Source organism: Petaurus breviceps, unplaced genomic scaffold (assembly GCF_028583685.1).
Source record: "Petaurus breviceps papuanus isolate PSGF00001 unplaced genomic scaffold, PetGlider_PUasm1.0 90762, whole genome shotgun sequence".
Taxonomy (NCBI): Eukaryota; Metazoa; Chordata; class Mammalia; order Diprotodontia; family Petauridae; genus Petaurus; species Petaurus breviceps.
This window is the reverse complement of record NW_027187339.1, coordinates 3,203,094-3,221,499: the sequence shown is the minus strand read 5'-3', so window position 1 is coordinate 3,221,499 and position 18,406 is coordinate 3,203,094. Positions and strand designations below refer to the sequence as shown.

The following is an 18,406-nucleotide window of genomic DNA, read 5'->3' as shown; positions in this document are numbered from 1 at the left end:
TATAGATTCAAGAAGAGATCCTGATCCCACCTACTATCCATATACCATTCTTCTTCATTCTATTATGAGAAAAGTCCACATATATATGAAGGGTATCCCTGACGAATATATGAAAAGGGAACAGGCAGGCTCTTGTTCCCTATAGCAGATCATATCCTTCCTAGTCAGATAGTTGAGTGGGATAGAGAATGTGGTCCTACTGTATGAATAGTTTATAGAATTTTTTAAAAGCATTTGACTCAGTGGAGTCAATTACAGCCCCGTGCATATATTAAGATCAGCATGGCACCGAGGAAAGAGACCTAACTCTAGAGTACTGACTTCCCTGATTCCACAGATGACCAGGGTGAGGTTGGTGTGAAGCCCTTTAAATTTCTCAAGTCTTATTTTCCACATCTATAAGATTAAGTGGGCTTGGAACGGGCCCTCGCATCTAACTCTCCATCAACATCCTTGGGTGCCCCTGTGACCGACCGTAAAAGGTGCTTTGACAGTCACAGCGCAGTTTCACGGTTTTAGCGATTTTGTGACTTTCAATATCAAGCAAGGGATGAAGCCGTATTCACCAGTGTCATGGAAGATAACCCGCACAAAGTCCGAACCGAAGAGCCGCGTCCTAGACGTGGGGAGATGTCCCTGCTTTGGGTGAGAAGGAGCTGATTGGGACACCGCGGGACCACTTCATTAAGTTCCATGGCCGTTCACAAGAGATCATTCGAGTAATCCACACAGGAAAAATAAGTGGATGAATCACAAGTATTTACCAAATTATCACATATAATTGAACAGAAAGCCCCCTGGCATATATCTCGTACATGGCACTTCAGATGAATAAACTAGCTCCAAATTTTAATAGAAGAGTAGTAAATGCTTATGTAGCATTTTCAGTTCCAAAAGCCTACGTGCAGCGCATCATGGAACACCACAATCTCAGACGAATCAAAATTCTAGTCCTCCTAAGGGCAATGGTGAGAAGCAGAGTAGATTAAGTTGGCTGCAACAATCCAATTTAATAAACATTTATTAAGAACCTATTATGTGCTGGGCACTATGCTAAATTCTAGGGATATAAAACAATGTTGACTTGCAAGCAAAATGTAACATTAACAAGTTCATCAAAAAAGGTCATAGTGGAAGGAACACTAGATTCAGAATAAGAGACCCAGGGTTAAAATCCCACCATATTAGATCAACTGTGAGGATCCTCCCAACTTTCAATCTATTATCCCAAGAGGGAGCTGATAACATGGTGAACATTATTGCATTTGTATCTATGGAATATTGAAAGACTTAAAAGTGGGGCTCCTACACACTGGGAAGATCCTTCTTGAACATTTTGTAGGGCATGGACAAGCGATATAAAGGATGAGAAAATACAGATAGGCTGCATTTTGCATCAGGGCAGGGAATACCCCACATGGAGGTGATCTCGGATTCATGAGAGTAGTCAATGATCTTAAATACAGATGAAATAAATATAAAATGAAATAAAAACAAAAGCTAAATAAAATGTGTTAAAAAAAAATAGTGGGGGGGGGGAAGGAAGTACAAGACTAGGAGCCACTAGCAAATAACTGTGATCTTGGGGAAAACACTTGACCACCTCATGCCTCAGTTTCCTACTTTGTAAAATGAAAAGGTTAGCCTGATATTCCATTTTGCTTTGTTTCATGTTTTTTCCCACCTCAAAACCACTACATTTTACAGTCTTCAGGCATAAGATGATAAGCAGGGCCACTGGAGCAGTGGATTTTCTGCCTTCCTGTCACTCTCTCCATCTGAGCTCAGATCCTAAGGTCTCCAGACCACATCCCTGGCTGGGAGAGTGGGCTAATGCTTTCATTCCACAGAAGAACAGGAGACATCAAGCAAAGGGAGCTTTAACCAGCTCTACTCACAGACACCCCTGGGGAGACAGGACAGCTTCACTATCAAGGGCGCCTTCCCCTGTGAGGCCTCCTTCCTTGGTCCAAGCCCCCTCCAGTCTGCTCCCCACCTCCCCCCACCCCCCACCCTTGCTCATGCCGGGAAAGCCCCCAGGAACCAAAGGGAGGAAAAAGTTTGCTCTGCGTCACTACCTAGCACATGCCACCAGAGGCCGCCCTGCAACACGTCCCTAAGCAAACATCCCAGATTCTCCTTCCAAGCTGTTCAGTGTGACATTATTTTCTTTCTCTATTTTTATCTATTAAAAAGATTTCTCCACAGCCATAACTTAGATCCCCCACACTAAAATGGAGCAACAGGAAGATATAATGGTGCATTTCATTTATGAATGACCTATAATAAATTACTCTGAAGTGTCCCGAGTGCCAAGAGACAGAACGCTTTGTCTGCCCGTGGCCCGTATTTCACATACTTTAATTTAGCTGACACATAAAACCCATCTGACATTTCGAAGGCATTTTTTTTGGGGGGGGGGAGGTTGGTTGGACGAGGGGTAGACAGCAGTGCAAAGGATATTTGGTTCTTGTTGAGCGTTAAGGTATGGAGCCTGGGTAACCCTGGCAACGCAAGGTCGTTTCCAAGAAGGTTGTTGTCCAAGATCAGCTCCTCCAGTCCCGTGAATGCGCTCAGTCCTTCCAGTGACCTGCAGTGACAAAGGCACCAGGAAAAATGATCCACCACTAAATCAGAGAGGCCATTATGAGCCGAAATAAATATTTTAACCTTCCCTTTCAGGACTGGGAATAGTTTGGGCTTGGTGCCTGTCAGGCGAGTGAATGACAAGAATTAGTAGAGGGAGTGGGGGAGCAGGGGGGGGGGCCCTCTGGCACCTCACCACATCCTTCACGCATTGCCAGCATGAAGGATGAGGGTCACTTAGTGAGTAGCCAGAATCCCAAACAAAGGCCTTCAGATACGGCCTGCAGGATAAATTTGTCAATGTCTTGTGCCTTCAGGCACCCAGCCTCGCCTGACCCTAACCTCCATTCCCAAGATAAATAACTCTGTCACAGTTCACCTTCATTCCCTGGACACAAATCTAAGTTGTCATCCATCATTCCTGCCCAGAAATATCATACCCCTCTAACAATAATAAATACAACTTCAGCTATCATTGCAGAGCAGTTCCCCTTCGTACAATCATAGGAAATGGTAGGGAGGGCTCCCCTTCGCCTTCTTTTCACTCCCCACCCCATCCCATCCCTGCCCCCCCTTTTTTGTCTCTCCTTCTGTTGTGTTTTTGTTTTAATCATCACTTCATTTGCTCTGGCTCAGTATTTCTCTTTAGACGCCAGGCCCCTGCAGGATTGCAGAATCACTCCAGCCTGAGATGTTGGGGGTAGCAATGGGAAGTGGGGGGATATTGTGGAGGGGAGGTAAGGGTGAAACTCTTTAAAATGAGTGGCCTTTCCTGGTGTCAGCTGGAGTTTCAATTAATAGAAAGCAGATTTCTCTCTCAAGAAAAAAAAAGTTTAGAACCCCAAAATGCAGCTCTTGAAGCTGTTAATAAACAGAGATCTGTGGAAATTAATCAGCCAACTCAAAAAAAGCAAACCAGAAAGAGAATAAGCTTTTACACAGGAGTTGAAAGTTAACTCTTAATTTCACTGGTTTCGATGGGAGGGGACTTGGGGGGAGGTTGCATACAAACACACACACACACACACACACACACACACACACACACATTAATCAAAGAAGGCTGCCTGATATAGGGAGCTTACACACAGACCCATATTCACAGCTCATTCACCTACCAGACTCCTAGAGATATGCTGAGATCGCACAGCCTGACAGCTGATGTACTATGCCGACCAGAGGGAAGATTATCATTGTATCTCCTGGCTGTTTTATAAAATGTGATGAATAAGGTAGATGCAGTCTGTACTATTTAGTCATTTTCTGAGGCCGCTTATACTAAGGAGGTTTTCCCACATGAACACACATGTACCTTTCTGCATATAGGATTTTCCCAGTAATCAATGAGGACCCTGGGCTGGAAGCACTACCAAAATCAAGAATTTGAGATTTCAAACAAGTTGTCAGATAGTAATTAATACCTACAAGGTCCCCAAGGTTTCCAGCTTCCACACTGCTATGCAAATATGGCCTCCAAACTGCTGGCTGTTCTTGTGTAAAGAGAGCAGACTTTAGAGTTATAAGACCTGGGTTCAAATCCTGGCTCTGCTGGCCTCAGTTTCCATATGTGTAATTTGACCCCCTCTCCTCACCTGCAAAATGACAGGCTTGACCAATAACTAAGTCCACCTTGTTTCTTGTGGGACCTTTTGGGTTTCATTTTCTCCATCTATAGAAGGAGAGGGTGAGACTAGATAAGGGTGGAGCTGCCTTCTAATTCTCAGTCTCTGATGCTGGGATAGCCTCATGCAGACAGTCAGACCCTGCATCACTCACTTCCAGGTTCCCCACAATCAAAGCTGGCATTGCTTCTCATCTGAAAAGGAAAATCAAAACTTGTGAAATGCTAGCCAAGGGAGGTTTCAGATCTTTGCAAAGTCCTCTACTCTTCACAGGGAAAGGCCAAGCTGATTCATCAGAATGGGCTAGGCTGGACAGGGCTGGGCCAACCTCACCCAGTGAGCCCATCTCCAGTGCTCCCTCAGGTCCTGCTGGCTCTCTCCATCAGTGGTTAATCAGGGATAATGTCTGACGCTCACTTTTCAACATTAGGCCTCCACTGGCCAAGGGGAGTTCAGGCCACCTCCCTGTCAGCGCCACCGAGCCTTATGGGACGCTAATAAGTCCTTTGTGCAGAAACATCAGTCGGGCTCTGGTCAATGTCAGCGGTAAAATACACATTGTCCCTGAGTTATGTTATGCAAATATAATACTCTTATCATGAGAATCGACAACTGGCAAGGAGATGAAAGCTGGACCCCAAAGTGCTGCAGGGGAGCATAAAGCAGGATGACAAGGCGTGCAGAGGGCCAAAGCCCCAGGAACACTAGAGGGAGTTGCCTGGTGAAACAGCCATTCTTTCCCCAGAGCCTGGGCAGGAGATGCACAATAGTGTCCAGGGCTTTCCAAGAGGGTTTGGGAAAATTGGACTCAAATCCCTTTACACCTGTCTGGTTTGGAGATTTTTTGCCATGTAATGTTATTAGCTGCTCAGTTAAAAGGGAGCTGTGTTACACGGGGGGTTGCTTATTAATTGTTGTTTTCATGTCATCAGCGCAGTTCAAGCTTAGTGATTTAATCAGCTAAATTCCGAGCCTGGGGACTGGGGGCAGGGGAGGCAGGCAGGGAAAAGGAGGGTGAGAGGGGGGGCAGAGAGGGGAAGACAAGATTGTTGCAGCCTGGATGGAGCAGAGAGAGACAATTAACCAATTGAAGCCTGTGGGTCCTGGGAGGGAAAGGGGAAGGAGGATGCCTTGGAGGTCCCCTTGTCTGTTTTGGTCTTTTGGGTGATATTTGGGAACGGCGGTGGATGTTCTTAAATGAAAGGATAGGAAAGAAAATGCTTCAAGGTTACATCATGTGCATATACATATGTATAGAATAGCAATATATACATGTGTATGTAGCACTATATACATGTGTATGCATGTGTGTATATATACATAATTTCTCTGAAGGTAGCTGAGGGACAGAAGATAAAGAAACTACACCCCTCAAAAAAATTTCTCAGCTGTCACTCAATGTTCTTAATGTCAAAGTGCACACCAGATACACCTATTGATGATATTTAAGAAAGCCCTTACTAGCTTAAGAGAAGATTGATGTTTTTTGACTCTTGCTTGGTATAAAGTGAGAAATGCATGGAGTGGAGGATGGGGCAAGGGAGGGACCTCTCTGCCACTTTCCTGGCACGGTGGTGGGGAGAAACCTAGCCCTCCAGCTGGGATGGGGTCTCAAGCTCACCACCACAGCAGTGTGGGTACAGACAACTGTAGCGAGGCCTCCCACACTCAGAAAATCAAAGTCAGCCCTTGGTTTGCCGGTGGTAATGGAAAGGCCCAGCATCAGGCAGGTAGCACTGCTCTGGAAATCTAATAAACACTGCTGATGCACCTGAGCAGGCTGCTTTCTTCCTCGCTCTAATGCTACAAAAGCTGCCCATTATCTCACCCACAGGTACTGTCTCGGTTACCTTTGTCACAGGGCCCCGGCTTGGCTCCCACGGGAGCCCCAACTGCTGCCAGGAGACTTCGCCTGTGATTTCCAAAGTCACATCAGAATGACAAAAACATCACAAGGCATTCGGCTCCAGCTGATTCAAACAGAGAGAACTTTTAAGTTTCCACTGTAATTAACCCTATCCTCGTTAAGATAATTATGATCAAGCTCCCTGTCATAGCTAATATCACAGCATCATTGCCTGTGGCTCACACTTTGCCCTCATTAGCTTACAAAAACAGCGACACTAAACAGACAGCAAGACTTCTTTGCAGAGAGGAGGAGAGCCAGCCATAGAGCAGGCACCAGGGGACCATTTCCAATGCAAGGAGTACAGAGAGATGACCATTTCTTGCCCACTTCTAGCCCCCTCCATTCAGCAGCTGGGCTGACTGGGTACTCAACCTAAATTTCAACTCCACAAGAATGAAGAGTATGTGAGAACCTAGGGGAATGGAGAATGACGGGAACCATCTTTTGCAAGGGTTTAAAGGAAGGTGATGAGCAGCTGAGGCTGGGCTTCTCTTATGGCCTCCTTCCATCCCCCACCCCCACCCCTTCTCCAAGTCTACTTTGACTGGGAACACTGAGTTTTGAAGAAACAAACCAGTCAGGACAGGATGCCTGGGGGGGGGGGGAGCAGCCAAAACTCAACCACCTTGTGGTTCCCTGGTTCTGAAACAACAATTTCGTCTCCTAAAAAGTCTTTTCTGGGAAGAATTTGACCTCTTGCCCAGAGTCAGCCAACAAAAACTGGCGCTTATTCCGTTTGTTTGCCATCTGCAGGGAGGAGGCAAGAAGAAGGGGCAGCTAGTTGCTACATACCAGCGACACACGCTTCAGGTTTCTCCTGAACCTAATCTGTGCACAGACACCTAGAGCAACAAGTTAAAGGGAGATGAGTCCATCCGTACTGCTGAAAATAAGAACAAATGCACAGCAAAACAAAACAAAAACAAGCCATATTTTTTAGCTAAATAAAAATCTTGAGAAAATCAGGGGGGCATAGAAACATCAAGGGAAGGAGCCCATGCTGGTCTCTCTTCTCTCTGCTTTTCTTGAACTACAAAGCTCAGTCAAGTACTATGTCCCCAGCTACACTACAAAGATAACTCTATCTTATATTTTTTTAGGTGACATATTGGATGGAGTACCGGGAAGAGACCAGGAAGATCTGAGTTCAAATGCAGCCTCGGACACTTACTAGCTGTGTGACCCTGGGCAAGTCACTTAACCCCTGTTTGTTTCAGTTCCCTCATCTGTAAGATGGGTATGAGAATAGCACCTACATCCCACGGTTATAGTGAGGATAAAATAAAATAATAACTATTGATCCAAGACAATTCCAAAGAACTCATGATGAAATATATTACCTACCTCCAGAGAGAAAACAGATGAACTCTGCAAACAGAAGCATAATTTTTCCACTTTCTTTATTTTTCTTGCTTTTTTTTTTGCAAAATGGCTAATATGGACACGTTTTGCATGATTTCACATGTATAACTGATATATTGCTAGCCTTTTAATGGGTAGGAGGATGACTGAAGGAAAAGAATTTGGAGCTCAAAAATTTTTTTGAAATGAATGTTAAATAAATAATTTCAGAAAATAAATAATTATAAAGCATTTAGAACAGTGCTTAGCACATAGTAGGCATTATAAATATGTTAGATATTATTATTATTGGATCTTTACAATTTACAAAAGAGTTTTACAAATACTTTGTAATACAGTTAACAGTTTCCTTTTAGGGCTTTACAGTTAACAGACTTTATCATTCTGAATACATTTGTCCCCTGATTTTCAGACTTCCCCATTAAAACAGGCAGTGTGCCCATTACCATACCCATTTTACGGATGAAGGAAGTGAGACACATCATTCCACTAAAATTGTCTTCTCCAAAATTACCAATGATCTTTTAATTGCCAAATCTAATGGCTTTTTTTAAGCCCTCATTCTTCCTGACCTCTCTACAGCCTTGAACACTGCTGATCGCCTCTTTCTGACACTCTCCCCTCTCTAGGTTTTCAGTCCGCATTTCTCTCCCAGTTACCTTCCCTCCTGTCTGACCATTCTTTCTCAGTCTCCTTTACTGATTGTTCATATGTACCTCAAGACTTTGCCCAGGGTCTTCTTCCCTTTTCCAAAAATACTGTGTTAGCCAGTGATCTCATCAATTCCCACTGGTTCAATTATCATTTCCACACAAATGACCTCCAGCTCCATACAGTGTGTCCCCAAAATCTTAGTGCAGTGTTAAACTATCAAAGGTTAAAACCATACAAAATATAACTGGAAAGGCAGGTACATGGGGGGCAGGATGAGATGGAGGGGAGTGTAGTTGGTCTTTCACAATATAACCACTATGGAGGAGATTTGGGTAACTACACATGTGCAATCTATATTGAATTGCTTGTCTTCCCAGTGGGGGTGGGTAAGGAGGGAAGAAGGGAAAAAAAGTTGGAACTCAAAGTTTTAAAAACAAATGTTTAAAAATTGTTTTTTACATGCAACTGGGAAATAAGATATACAGCTACTGGGATATAGAGGCCCATCTTGCCCTACTAGAAAGTTAGGGGGATGAAGGGGGAGGATATAAGAGAGAATAGATTGGGGGAAGGAGTGTTCAGTAGGCTTGCTGTTTTGGGGTGGTGGGTAGGGGAAAGACGGGAAGAGAAAAAGTTGTAACTCAAAAGCTTGTGGAGATGAATGTTGAAAACTAAAAATAAATACATTTATTTTTTTTAAAAAGGCAGGTACAAAAAACATCAATATGGACATTCCTTGTTCTGATCATATGGCCTTGGGTCTCCACTATAACAAAGGCTTCTTTAATGAATTAAAACGATTAAAGCTTTAAGCTACACTAAGACTTTTGGGACGTGCTATATTATATAGACCTAAGATGTCTCTTGAGCCCCAGGCCCATATCACCGTCTTTTTAGATGTTTCAAACTTCCCATACATATCTCAAACTCAACTCAAACCCTCCTGTCTTCCTAACTTGCCATCCCAGTCACCCACACCTCTTGGTTTAATCTTAAATTCCTCACTTACCCTCAACCTGTACATTCAATCCTTTTGTCAAATCTTGTCATTTCCACCTTGATGAACAATCCCTCTTGCATGTGTTTCCTTTTCAACCCTACACAGCTACCACCCTGGGAGATGCCCCAATCAGCTCTCACTTGGGCTCCTGCAATAATAGATTTCTTTTTTTTTTTTAGAGGGGGTTCCCTGACTCTTGTCTCTCCCTATTCCCACTCCTCATTCACCAAAGTGGTCTCCCTGAAGCACAGGTCTGACCATGTGGGGGCCCTACTCAATAAAGGCCACTGGCTCCTATCACCCTCATGATCAAAGTTTTCTGACTGCCATTTAAAGTCCTTCACACCCCAGCCCCTCTCTCAGGCTCCTCTAGTCTTCTTATACTTAATTCTCCTCAAGAATCTAGCTATACCAGCCTACTTGCTGTTCCTAGACAAGAAAATGAGCCTCCACACTTGGCGTCTTTACACTTTCCATTCCCCATGCCTGGAATGGGGTTCCTCTTCACCTTGCCCTCTTAGCTGCCCTGTCTTCCTGCAAGATTTCACTCAAATTCTGCTTTTTTCAGGCCTTTCCTGACCCCCGTCTTCCTTATGTCTTCCCTCTAAGATCAGTTTTCTCCTACTCTGTATATAAGGTTCCTAATTATTTACACACTCACCCCCATTAGAATAAAAGATCCTTGAGGGCATACACAGGGTCCTCACCCACACCCCTTTCTTTGTCTCCTCAGTGTTTAGTACACTATCTGAAACATAGTAAGAGCTTGATAAATGCTCATTGACTAAAATGGCTTACCCAAAGCCTTATAGAGGAGGAAGAGGAGGAGGATAGCCAACATTTGTATAGCACCTACTATGTGTCAGGCACTGTTGTAAGCACTTTACAATAATCTCCTTTATCTTCACTACAATCCTGGGAGGTAAATGCTTTTGATATTTATTTTACAGTTGAGGAAACTGAGGCAGACGGAGGTTAAGTGACTTGCCCAGGTTCGAACAACTAGGAAGGATCCGAAGCTAGCTTTGAACTCAGGCCTTCCTTGACTCCAGGCCCAGAGTTGTATCCCCTGGACTGCCTCTAGTAAGCAGAAGACCTGGGATTGTGTCCGCCATCTTTTGACTGAGTCCTGTGTTCATTCCACTAAGCCCAGGCTGCCAAATAGCTAAGGAGGTCATTCTTCTTCTTATATACATTCATATTTACAGGTAAAATTCCTGTGGGTCAGAAAAAATGAAATGATTGGCCGAGAAAACATGACTAGGAAGTGATAAAACAGGACCAGAATGAGAGGTCTTCTAAACTCTGGGGCACTACTACACATAGCTGGTAGACACCTCAGCAAGCTCTCTGAATGCACTCAATCTTTACCTGGAGCTGGCACTTTGCACATAGTAGGTATTCAATACCTATTTATTGGTAGACTCCTTGACTAATAGGTTATTTGCTGAACAACTGATTTTGTTGCTACTTACTAGGAGTACAGGAAAAAGAAGGACAGATTTGGTGTCAAGGGATGTGGGTGCAAATTCCATTTCTGCCATTTGCTACTCATATAACTTTAAGGCATTCCCCCTCCCCAAGCCTCAGTTTTCTCATCTGTAAGATTAAAAGGTTGGATTCTATGATCTTTAGCTTCTTTTTAGCCTTTATACCTAAGGTCCTGTGGTCCTTAAGAGACTAAGCCCTCAGGGCAGAGACTGGGGATCCTAATTAGACCTAGGAGGAATCTTAAAGGCCATCTACTCCAACATACTCATAGTATGAATAAGAAAACTAAGACTCAGAGGAATGAATTTATTTTCTCAAGGTAAACAGCTAGTAAACAAGTTCCAGAACTAGAAACCAACAACCCATTTTAGTTAAGGGCAAGGTACTTCCCTAACTTGTGTTGTTGTTTAATCATTTTTCAGTCATGTCCAACCCTTTACAATCCCATTCAGTCTCTTCTTGTCAGATTTGCCATTTCCTTCTCCAGCTCATTTTACAGATGAGGAAACGGAGGCAAACAGGGTTAAGTGACTTCCTGAGGGTCACAGCACTGGTAAGTGACTCAGACCAGATTGAACTCACAAAGATAACTCTTCCTGACTCCAGGCCTAGCTTCCTATCCTCTACACCACCTAGCTGCCTATATTAGTATCCAAAACTATTTCATCTATTATTTTCTTTTACCCAGTAAGAGTTCCTTGAGGGCAAAGACTTTGTCTGATACTTCTTTGTAGACCTCACCACACCCACCTAGGAGGGTACCTTGCATATGGAAGGCTCTCTGAGGAGAGTGGTCAGGAAGATGTCTGACAATTACAGAATCTAGAAATGTCCTCTCCACATATGGCTCATGTAGACATGATATGTCCTTATATAAGGACCAACTTACAGAAAAATGCCTCTAGAAATTCTCCAAGACAACACACCTGCCTCCACCCCATCTCACAGTTTCCTCCAAAGGGGGCTATGAATGAGAGGTCCTGCTGAGTGAATGCCCCATATCAAGCACTGTTCCTTGACATGTAACAAAGGTATATTTAATGGATTCTAAGAGTGCATTCCAAATGATCAGAACTTGCCTTTGTAAAATAGGAACCCTAGATTACCACAAAATCTTTCAGCCTATACAGACTACTTGTCAGACCTACATGCATATTCATTTTTTTTTTTCTCTTGTCCAGACTTATGCTTTCATTAGTGTGGGGAATTCTCTCCACTGATGTGACTTCCAGGAAGCACTAAGAGGTCAAGCCCAAAGCCAGCCCTATCTATCTAGCATCACCGCCATGCTCAGAGAATGATAAAATCTTAGATTTCAAAGGAGAGGTCTTAGGGGCAACCATCTAGTCTGACCCCTTGATTTTTATGGATGAGGAACTGAGGCCTATAGTGCTTATGTTCCTTGTTTGCAGATCACAGAGCTAGTGAATCACAGACCCTAAAGTAGAACTGGGGCCTGCAATCTTCCTTGCTGACCCACCACCACTGTTTCTAAATTATGATCCATACCTGTCTTGGGCAGGTCTTTCACCCGGGTAAAGAGCTAAGCCTGAACTGTATAAGAAGAGGTGAAACTAGATCACATTTTGGAAATTCTATCATGTTTTAAATGATCCTAAGATGTGTGCTACTGCAAAACTATCTTTTTACCAACAACATTCTCTTGATGACATCATGTGTCCACCAATCACATAGTATCACAATCTCAGAAGAATCAGAATTTCAAATGACACAAAGGGCAATGGAAGGACATATGGTGGTAAAAGTAAGCTTCAGCACATTCTCAACAATAACTTTCCCTTGTTTATTGAATTGTGATCAAGAAGTGGCATAAAGAAGGCTTGCCAGCCATATAGGATGAGTGAGGGCCAACAGATGGCCAGGCCAGTGTGCAATGGTACCCTCAAATGAGATAATAATTGAGATATGAAACACTTGGCACAATGACCAGCACATAGTAGGCACTAAATAAATGGCTTTTCTCTGACTTTTTCCTTTTCCCTCAAAATATTCAACCAAGCAATCTATCAACAAGCATGTATTAAGCACCAACTGCATACCAGGCACTTCTTGGATACAAAGGCAGAAATGAAACAGTACCTACCCTAAAGAACTTAAACCAATCAGTAGAAATAACAGGTAAATATGCAAATATATACAAAGTAAATACAAGTTGATATAGGGGGAGAGGGAAACCAGCATCTGAGGACATCAGGAAAGGCCTCTTGTAGGAGGGAGTCTGGGCTGAGATCTGAAGGAAGCTAGGGATTCTAAAAGACAGAACTATGGAAGGAGTTGATTCCAAGCAAAGGGAACAGCCTGCACAAAGACATGGAGATAAGAAATGGAATGCCATATATGAGAGACAACAAGAAGCTCTGCTTGGTTGGAGTACAGAATGTGGAAAGGGTATCTACATACATACACATACACATATACATACATATACACACATACATGTGCCTTTATAAATATACATGTATGTATGTGTGCATGTATAATGTCAGAAAAGTAGAATGCAGCCAGACTGTGAAGGGCTCTAAATGCCAAGCAGAGGCATTTGTATTTGATCCTGTAGTAGTTAGAAGCCACTGGAGTTTCATGAGCAGAAGGTAAGGTTGTGTTTTCTGTACCTTTTTGTGCTCTCCTAAGGTGCTTCTCTGACTCAGTCAATATAGTTCAGGTATAAAGAGATCAACTTTTAATTGACATTGAGTATGAATCTCTCTATGTTTGTGTGTTGATGGCGGGGATTTACCAACATGAACTGCTCCTTTTATCATAATGTACTCAGGAAACATAAGTAGAACTATAGTCCTTGACCTACAGGAACTTTTATCCCAATTGAGAAGCTACACATTACCTCCCTCAAAAAAAAAAAAAAAGCTTCTTGCTGCCAGTATTTTTCATGCAATTCAAAACACATTTCTCAAACACCTAAGTACAGAGAATTGTTCTAGGTGGGATAAAAAGCAAGGCCAAAATGAAAAAAAAATCTATACTCTCAAGGTATCTACTATCAAGATATCTTCATATACTATGGTATATACAAGGTACTATATCAAGGTATCTATAATAATCTACTGAAGGATAAACCATGCATGCAAATAAGTAAGGTAATTTTAAGAGCGGGGGCAAGGAAGAGCTTTCCCATTGGAGGTAGTACTTGAGCTAAGCCTTGATCCAAGGATTCTAAAACACAGGTGGGGAAAGAGGACATTCCAGGCAAGGGAGACAATCTATGTCCATTCCAAATGTACCAATTCTCAAAGCATTGATATTGGTACTTGATATATATATCAGGATACTTGATATAATTGAAATTGATATTATTTCTTCAGTGCCAACGACACACTCTGGCCTGCTGAAGAGACATAAACATAGACCTGCCCTCAATGAACCTCTAATCTAAGGTAAGGTAAATTAAAATACAAGAAGCAGCAATGGACACTGGGCAGTGTTTGTATGGTATAGGTTGTCAATGCTGTAAGGAATCCAGAAGAAAGGGAGATCTGAAGAAAATGGTAAAAGACAACTGGGAAGGAAGGGCATTGGCCATGGGAAAAACTTTATGAACACAAGCGGAATAAGGATGGCAAGCTCATATTTATGACAACCAACTTCCAATAGAATGGAAACTCCTTGAGGGCAGAGACTATTACATGGACATCTTTGTATCCTGAGAGAAATTATTATTTTTCTATTGTATTAATAACCATTATTAATTTAGGATTTAGGTTTTCCCTTTATTTCCTCCGTCAAGACTGCCCCTCTGGGTCATTCAGCCAGTCTCTGAAGGACAAAACTGATAGAGGAGATTGGCCTAATCCTGGATTCCTCAAGATATCAGTCATCCTAAGAAAATGAAAATATATTCCCTGCCTCACACTACAAGGTAGCTTAACATCTCCCACAGTAAAAGACCTTAGAGAGGGGGTCAGTGCCAAAGATGCTCTTGGACCATTTTCTCCTCCCCAAACCAACCCTGAATCTCAGCTATCCAAACCTCAAGATACACAATTTTGTTTATTCCTGCTCTCCCTTCCATAACCCAGTCTGAATCCAACCTTGCTGAAATGGAAACAAGGTGAGGTACAATTCTGGCCTAATTGATTCCTTAATTCCTTAATCTTGGGCAGACCCCACCCAACTAGGAGAACTTACTTTTGTTTATAGTGTAAACAGAATCTAATCTAGGTGCATTCTAGCCCTAAAGCATTGTCTATGTTGTTTTCACACCATTGGAGTTTAGGGTAATCTAGATCATGAAGGAGAAAACCAACCAGAGTGGTCTGGGTAGAGATGTATTCCTTTGTCCAGATTTCTGGAGGTGGTTGAGTTTCATGATCAAGCCACATTCTCAGCATGAGGAACTGAAAACTTTTAGCTCACTTCCTCACAAATATATCCACCCCCTTATTAATTGTTCACCAATCAGGGTTGATTTTCACCTGTTGGAGGCACCTCCTTTTCCAAAGGTATCTAAAGCATTCAGGAATCTCCATGATGGTGTCTTTGGTTACCAAGAGAAACCACCAACCATCAATTTATTTATTATCAATCAGCCTAATTAATTATTAATCACCCAGAAACTATGTCTCTAGGGCTCTTTATTCATCTCAATTCTTAACACCTAGCACAGTGCCTCATACACAGTAGGTGTTTACTAACAGTTTTCAGAACTGAATTATAGAAGTGATAACCAGATTCTTTTCTATAATTATTATTAGCATCAGGCATGCCATATATATTCAGTGCAATTCAAATCAACGAGCAGTTACTTAATACTCACTCTTTACTATCCCACTAGGAAATACAAATAAAAGACAAAATAATCCCCGTCCTCAAGAAGGTTATATTTTATTGGATGAAAGTTGTAGTGGCTATAGGCATTTCATGTTTATTCTCCTGTTTATAGCGGTTTAAAGTTTACCAAACCTTTTACATATGTGATCTTACTGCCACAGCTACACAGAAAAGAAGATGCTTAGATGAATATGGGCACAAAAAAGAGGTGACAAGAGCCTTTATCTCAGCTTTGAATAGGTTTCTGAATTATTTTAATTCCTAGCCTTTTTAACACACACATATGCACCTATGTATGTATGTATGGGTGGAGTTTATGACTACCCAGAATCGTGCTGTTATTGCTGCTGTTTTTAATAATCTAAAGATTTAGCTGGTTGGGAAAGGACTCCAAATGGAGCTCCACCCACCCACCCCAGGGGAGATGTAAAGATTTTCTATATGTGAAGGTTGTTTTCCCCCAAGGGAGATGTAAAGGTTGTCTACATAGCATACCAATGATGTAGCATGTGTGAGCATCATTGGGTTGGAATCCAGGGGCAGAATAGGTTAAAGTTCTAACAGTCACCGAGCAAATACACATTTGGACCAAAACACTACTTTTCACCATGTGAACTATTTACCTGAAAGAAAACAGTCTCTCATCTGCAGTGACCTTTCATCATTCTACACAAAGGGGATTTTTTTAAAAAAACTCACCAGGCAGCAACTATTCAATATAGCCCTACAAGAAGAGGAGCTATTTATTCGGCCAGGCCTCACAGCCCTGCCAGTCTAGAGGCGAGCTGATCAAGCCTTTCCCCCAGGGCTAGCCCTTGTAGGAGAAACCAGGAACCACCTGGGAAGGAAAGCTGGGGCCAGGGAAGCCAATAGACAGTGCTGGCCAGCTGGTTTCTCAAGATCCCAGTCAACCAAAGAAGACGAAAACATGCTCCATGCCTCACACTACAAGGTAGTTTTACATCTCCCACAGTAAAAGACCTTAGAGATGGGTCAATGCCAAAGATGCTCTTGGACCATTTTCTCCTCCCCAAATCAACTCTGAATTTCTGGTATCCAGACCTCAAGGTCCACAATTTTATTCCTGCTCTCCCTTCCATAACCCAGTGTCCTGTTTGAATCCTACCTTGCTGAAATGGAAATATGGTGTGGTTCACTACTAGTCAAATTGATTCTTTTTTACAAAAACCTTCATATTTTATTTTCAAGTAATTAAATGTTATGAAGCAAAAATAAGAAAGCTCAAGGAAAAACTTGCATTTAGTTTGCATTATTTACCAGTGCTAAGAAATTGGATCATCTTGGAAAGGAAATGGGAGAACTAATTTTTGGTCCTATAGCTTCCATTAAGCAGCAGGGTCATCTTGGGCAAAGTGCTTTTCCCCTTGGGCCCTCACTTTCTTCATCTTTAAAATGAGGGTCTTGAAGGGGCTGACTTCTGTGGTCCCTCTTAGCTCTAACACTCTAGAATCTGGGGAGAAGGTGGAAATATTTCATCAGAAGGCATTGCTGGACTGAATCAAATTTTAACCAGATCCCAAATCATCCTGTCATTTGGTTAAAACTCAAATGGGACTATAGCTCCCAACCCCCACTTTTTATCAAGAAAAGAAAAAGCACAGCATAAGGAAAGCTAATGATTTTGACAACAGGATGAAGAAGGGGGAGGGAATGGAGGCATGGGGCATTTATTATTTTTTTCCTTCCTTTTCATCTTTCACAACAACCCAAGCTAGGGAGTGACAAGCAAATTGACATGCTGCTCAGAGGGCAAAAGATAAATGTTTGATGAATTAGCCATTGGTGGAGAAGTGATGGGCTTCATATGTGCATAATGGCCCAGCAGACTTACCATTCAGATTGCCTGCCAAGATAAGGAGTCATAATGAATGGGTCTTGCAAAGCCGTGGCCAGAAGAAAGTTCAATGTGAATAGTTTTAATAAACTTAATATTAAAAAGAATGAAGGTGGGATGGAGGAGAAGTTAGCACCTTGGAGAGGTCAAGATAGTTGGCTAATGAACAGATCCAGGCTGGGTTATCATTCATGGTTGACCAAAGGTACCCAAATTAGAAGAGGTCAAGCATGGTTTGCCTCTGGGTAATGGTTGTGTCCCCCAAGGCAAGGGTCAAAAAGGGAAGATAGTGTTGACATTACTGAAAATTATTATGAACAGCTATAGTCCTCCATACTAATTCCAAAATAATCCAATGAAGGCCCTCATTACAGTGACCTTCCAGATTCCCTAGTCAATACAATTCAAGTGATGGTTCCCTCTCCAGACCTGCCATATTGGATATGTCTCTACATTTTTTTTCTCTCCCTGATTTCTTGATCACTTAAATCCTCAAGCCAGTGATGATCTCAACACGAAAAGTATGTCACTTGAGTCCAATCAAGTCAACAAGATCTCCTCTATGTGACATAATCTCATATGTTGGGTTTTCTTTATTTTTTAATTGTAGTTATTTTACATAGAAGAAAAGGGAAAGAGGCCTAAACCTAATCCTATAAGAAAATGAGGCATGTGATGTTGGCCAAGATCTTTCTTGGTCTCAGTTACCTATAGAATGAAAACAATTGCCCAGATGGTCTCTAAAGACCATTCTAACTCGAGCTTGTTGTGACTTTAAGAACTGCATTATCAGTGCTCCAAATTCCCTTTTTTCTTTGGTAAATATGGAACTACAAAAGAACCCTGGTTGGCCAAGTATTCAAATAACCAACTTCTTGGTGTTGCTCCCAGAGTCTTTTCCCTATTTCAACAGAAATGATACATAAAAGATGGCAATTTCCCTTCCCCCTTCCATTTTTCACCCCTTGGGTGTGAATTTTCAATAAGGACAAAAGTAACTCATTACTAAACAGCTCAGGAAGGCTAGAGTTATTGGAGAAAATAAAGTTTTATGAGCAGCTCTCTCTCTCTCTTTCTCTCTCTCTCTCTCTCTCTCTCTCTCTCTCTCTCTCTCTCTCTCT

At 42.3% G+C, this 18,406-nt stretch overlaps 1 protein-coding gene across 1 annotated transcript in view; it reads right to left on the bottom strand.

The window, feature by feature from the left end:
* The window catches only part of LRMDA (leucine rich melanocyte differentiation associated), a 1,350,008-nt gene that overhangs the window by 565,109 nt on the left and 766,493 nt on the right, over positions 1 to 18,406 (bottom strand). The window contains exon 3 of the mRNA XM_069068315.1: positions 2,464 to 2,590. Within this exon, the coding sequence (XP_068924416.1) occupies positions 2,464 to 2,590 (127 nt within the window). The remainder of the gene's footprint in view (positions 1 to 2,463; positions 2,591 to 18,406) is intronic.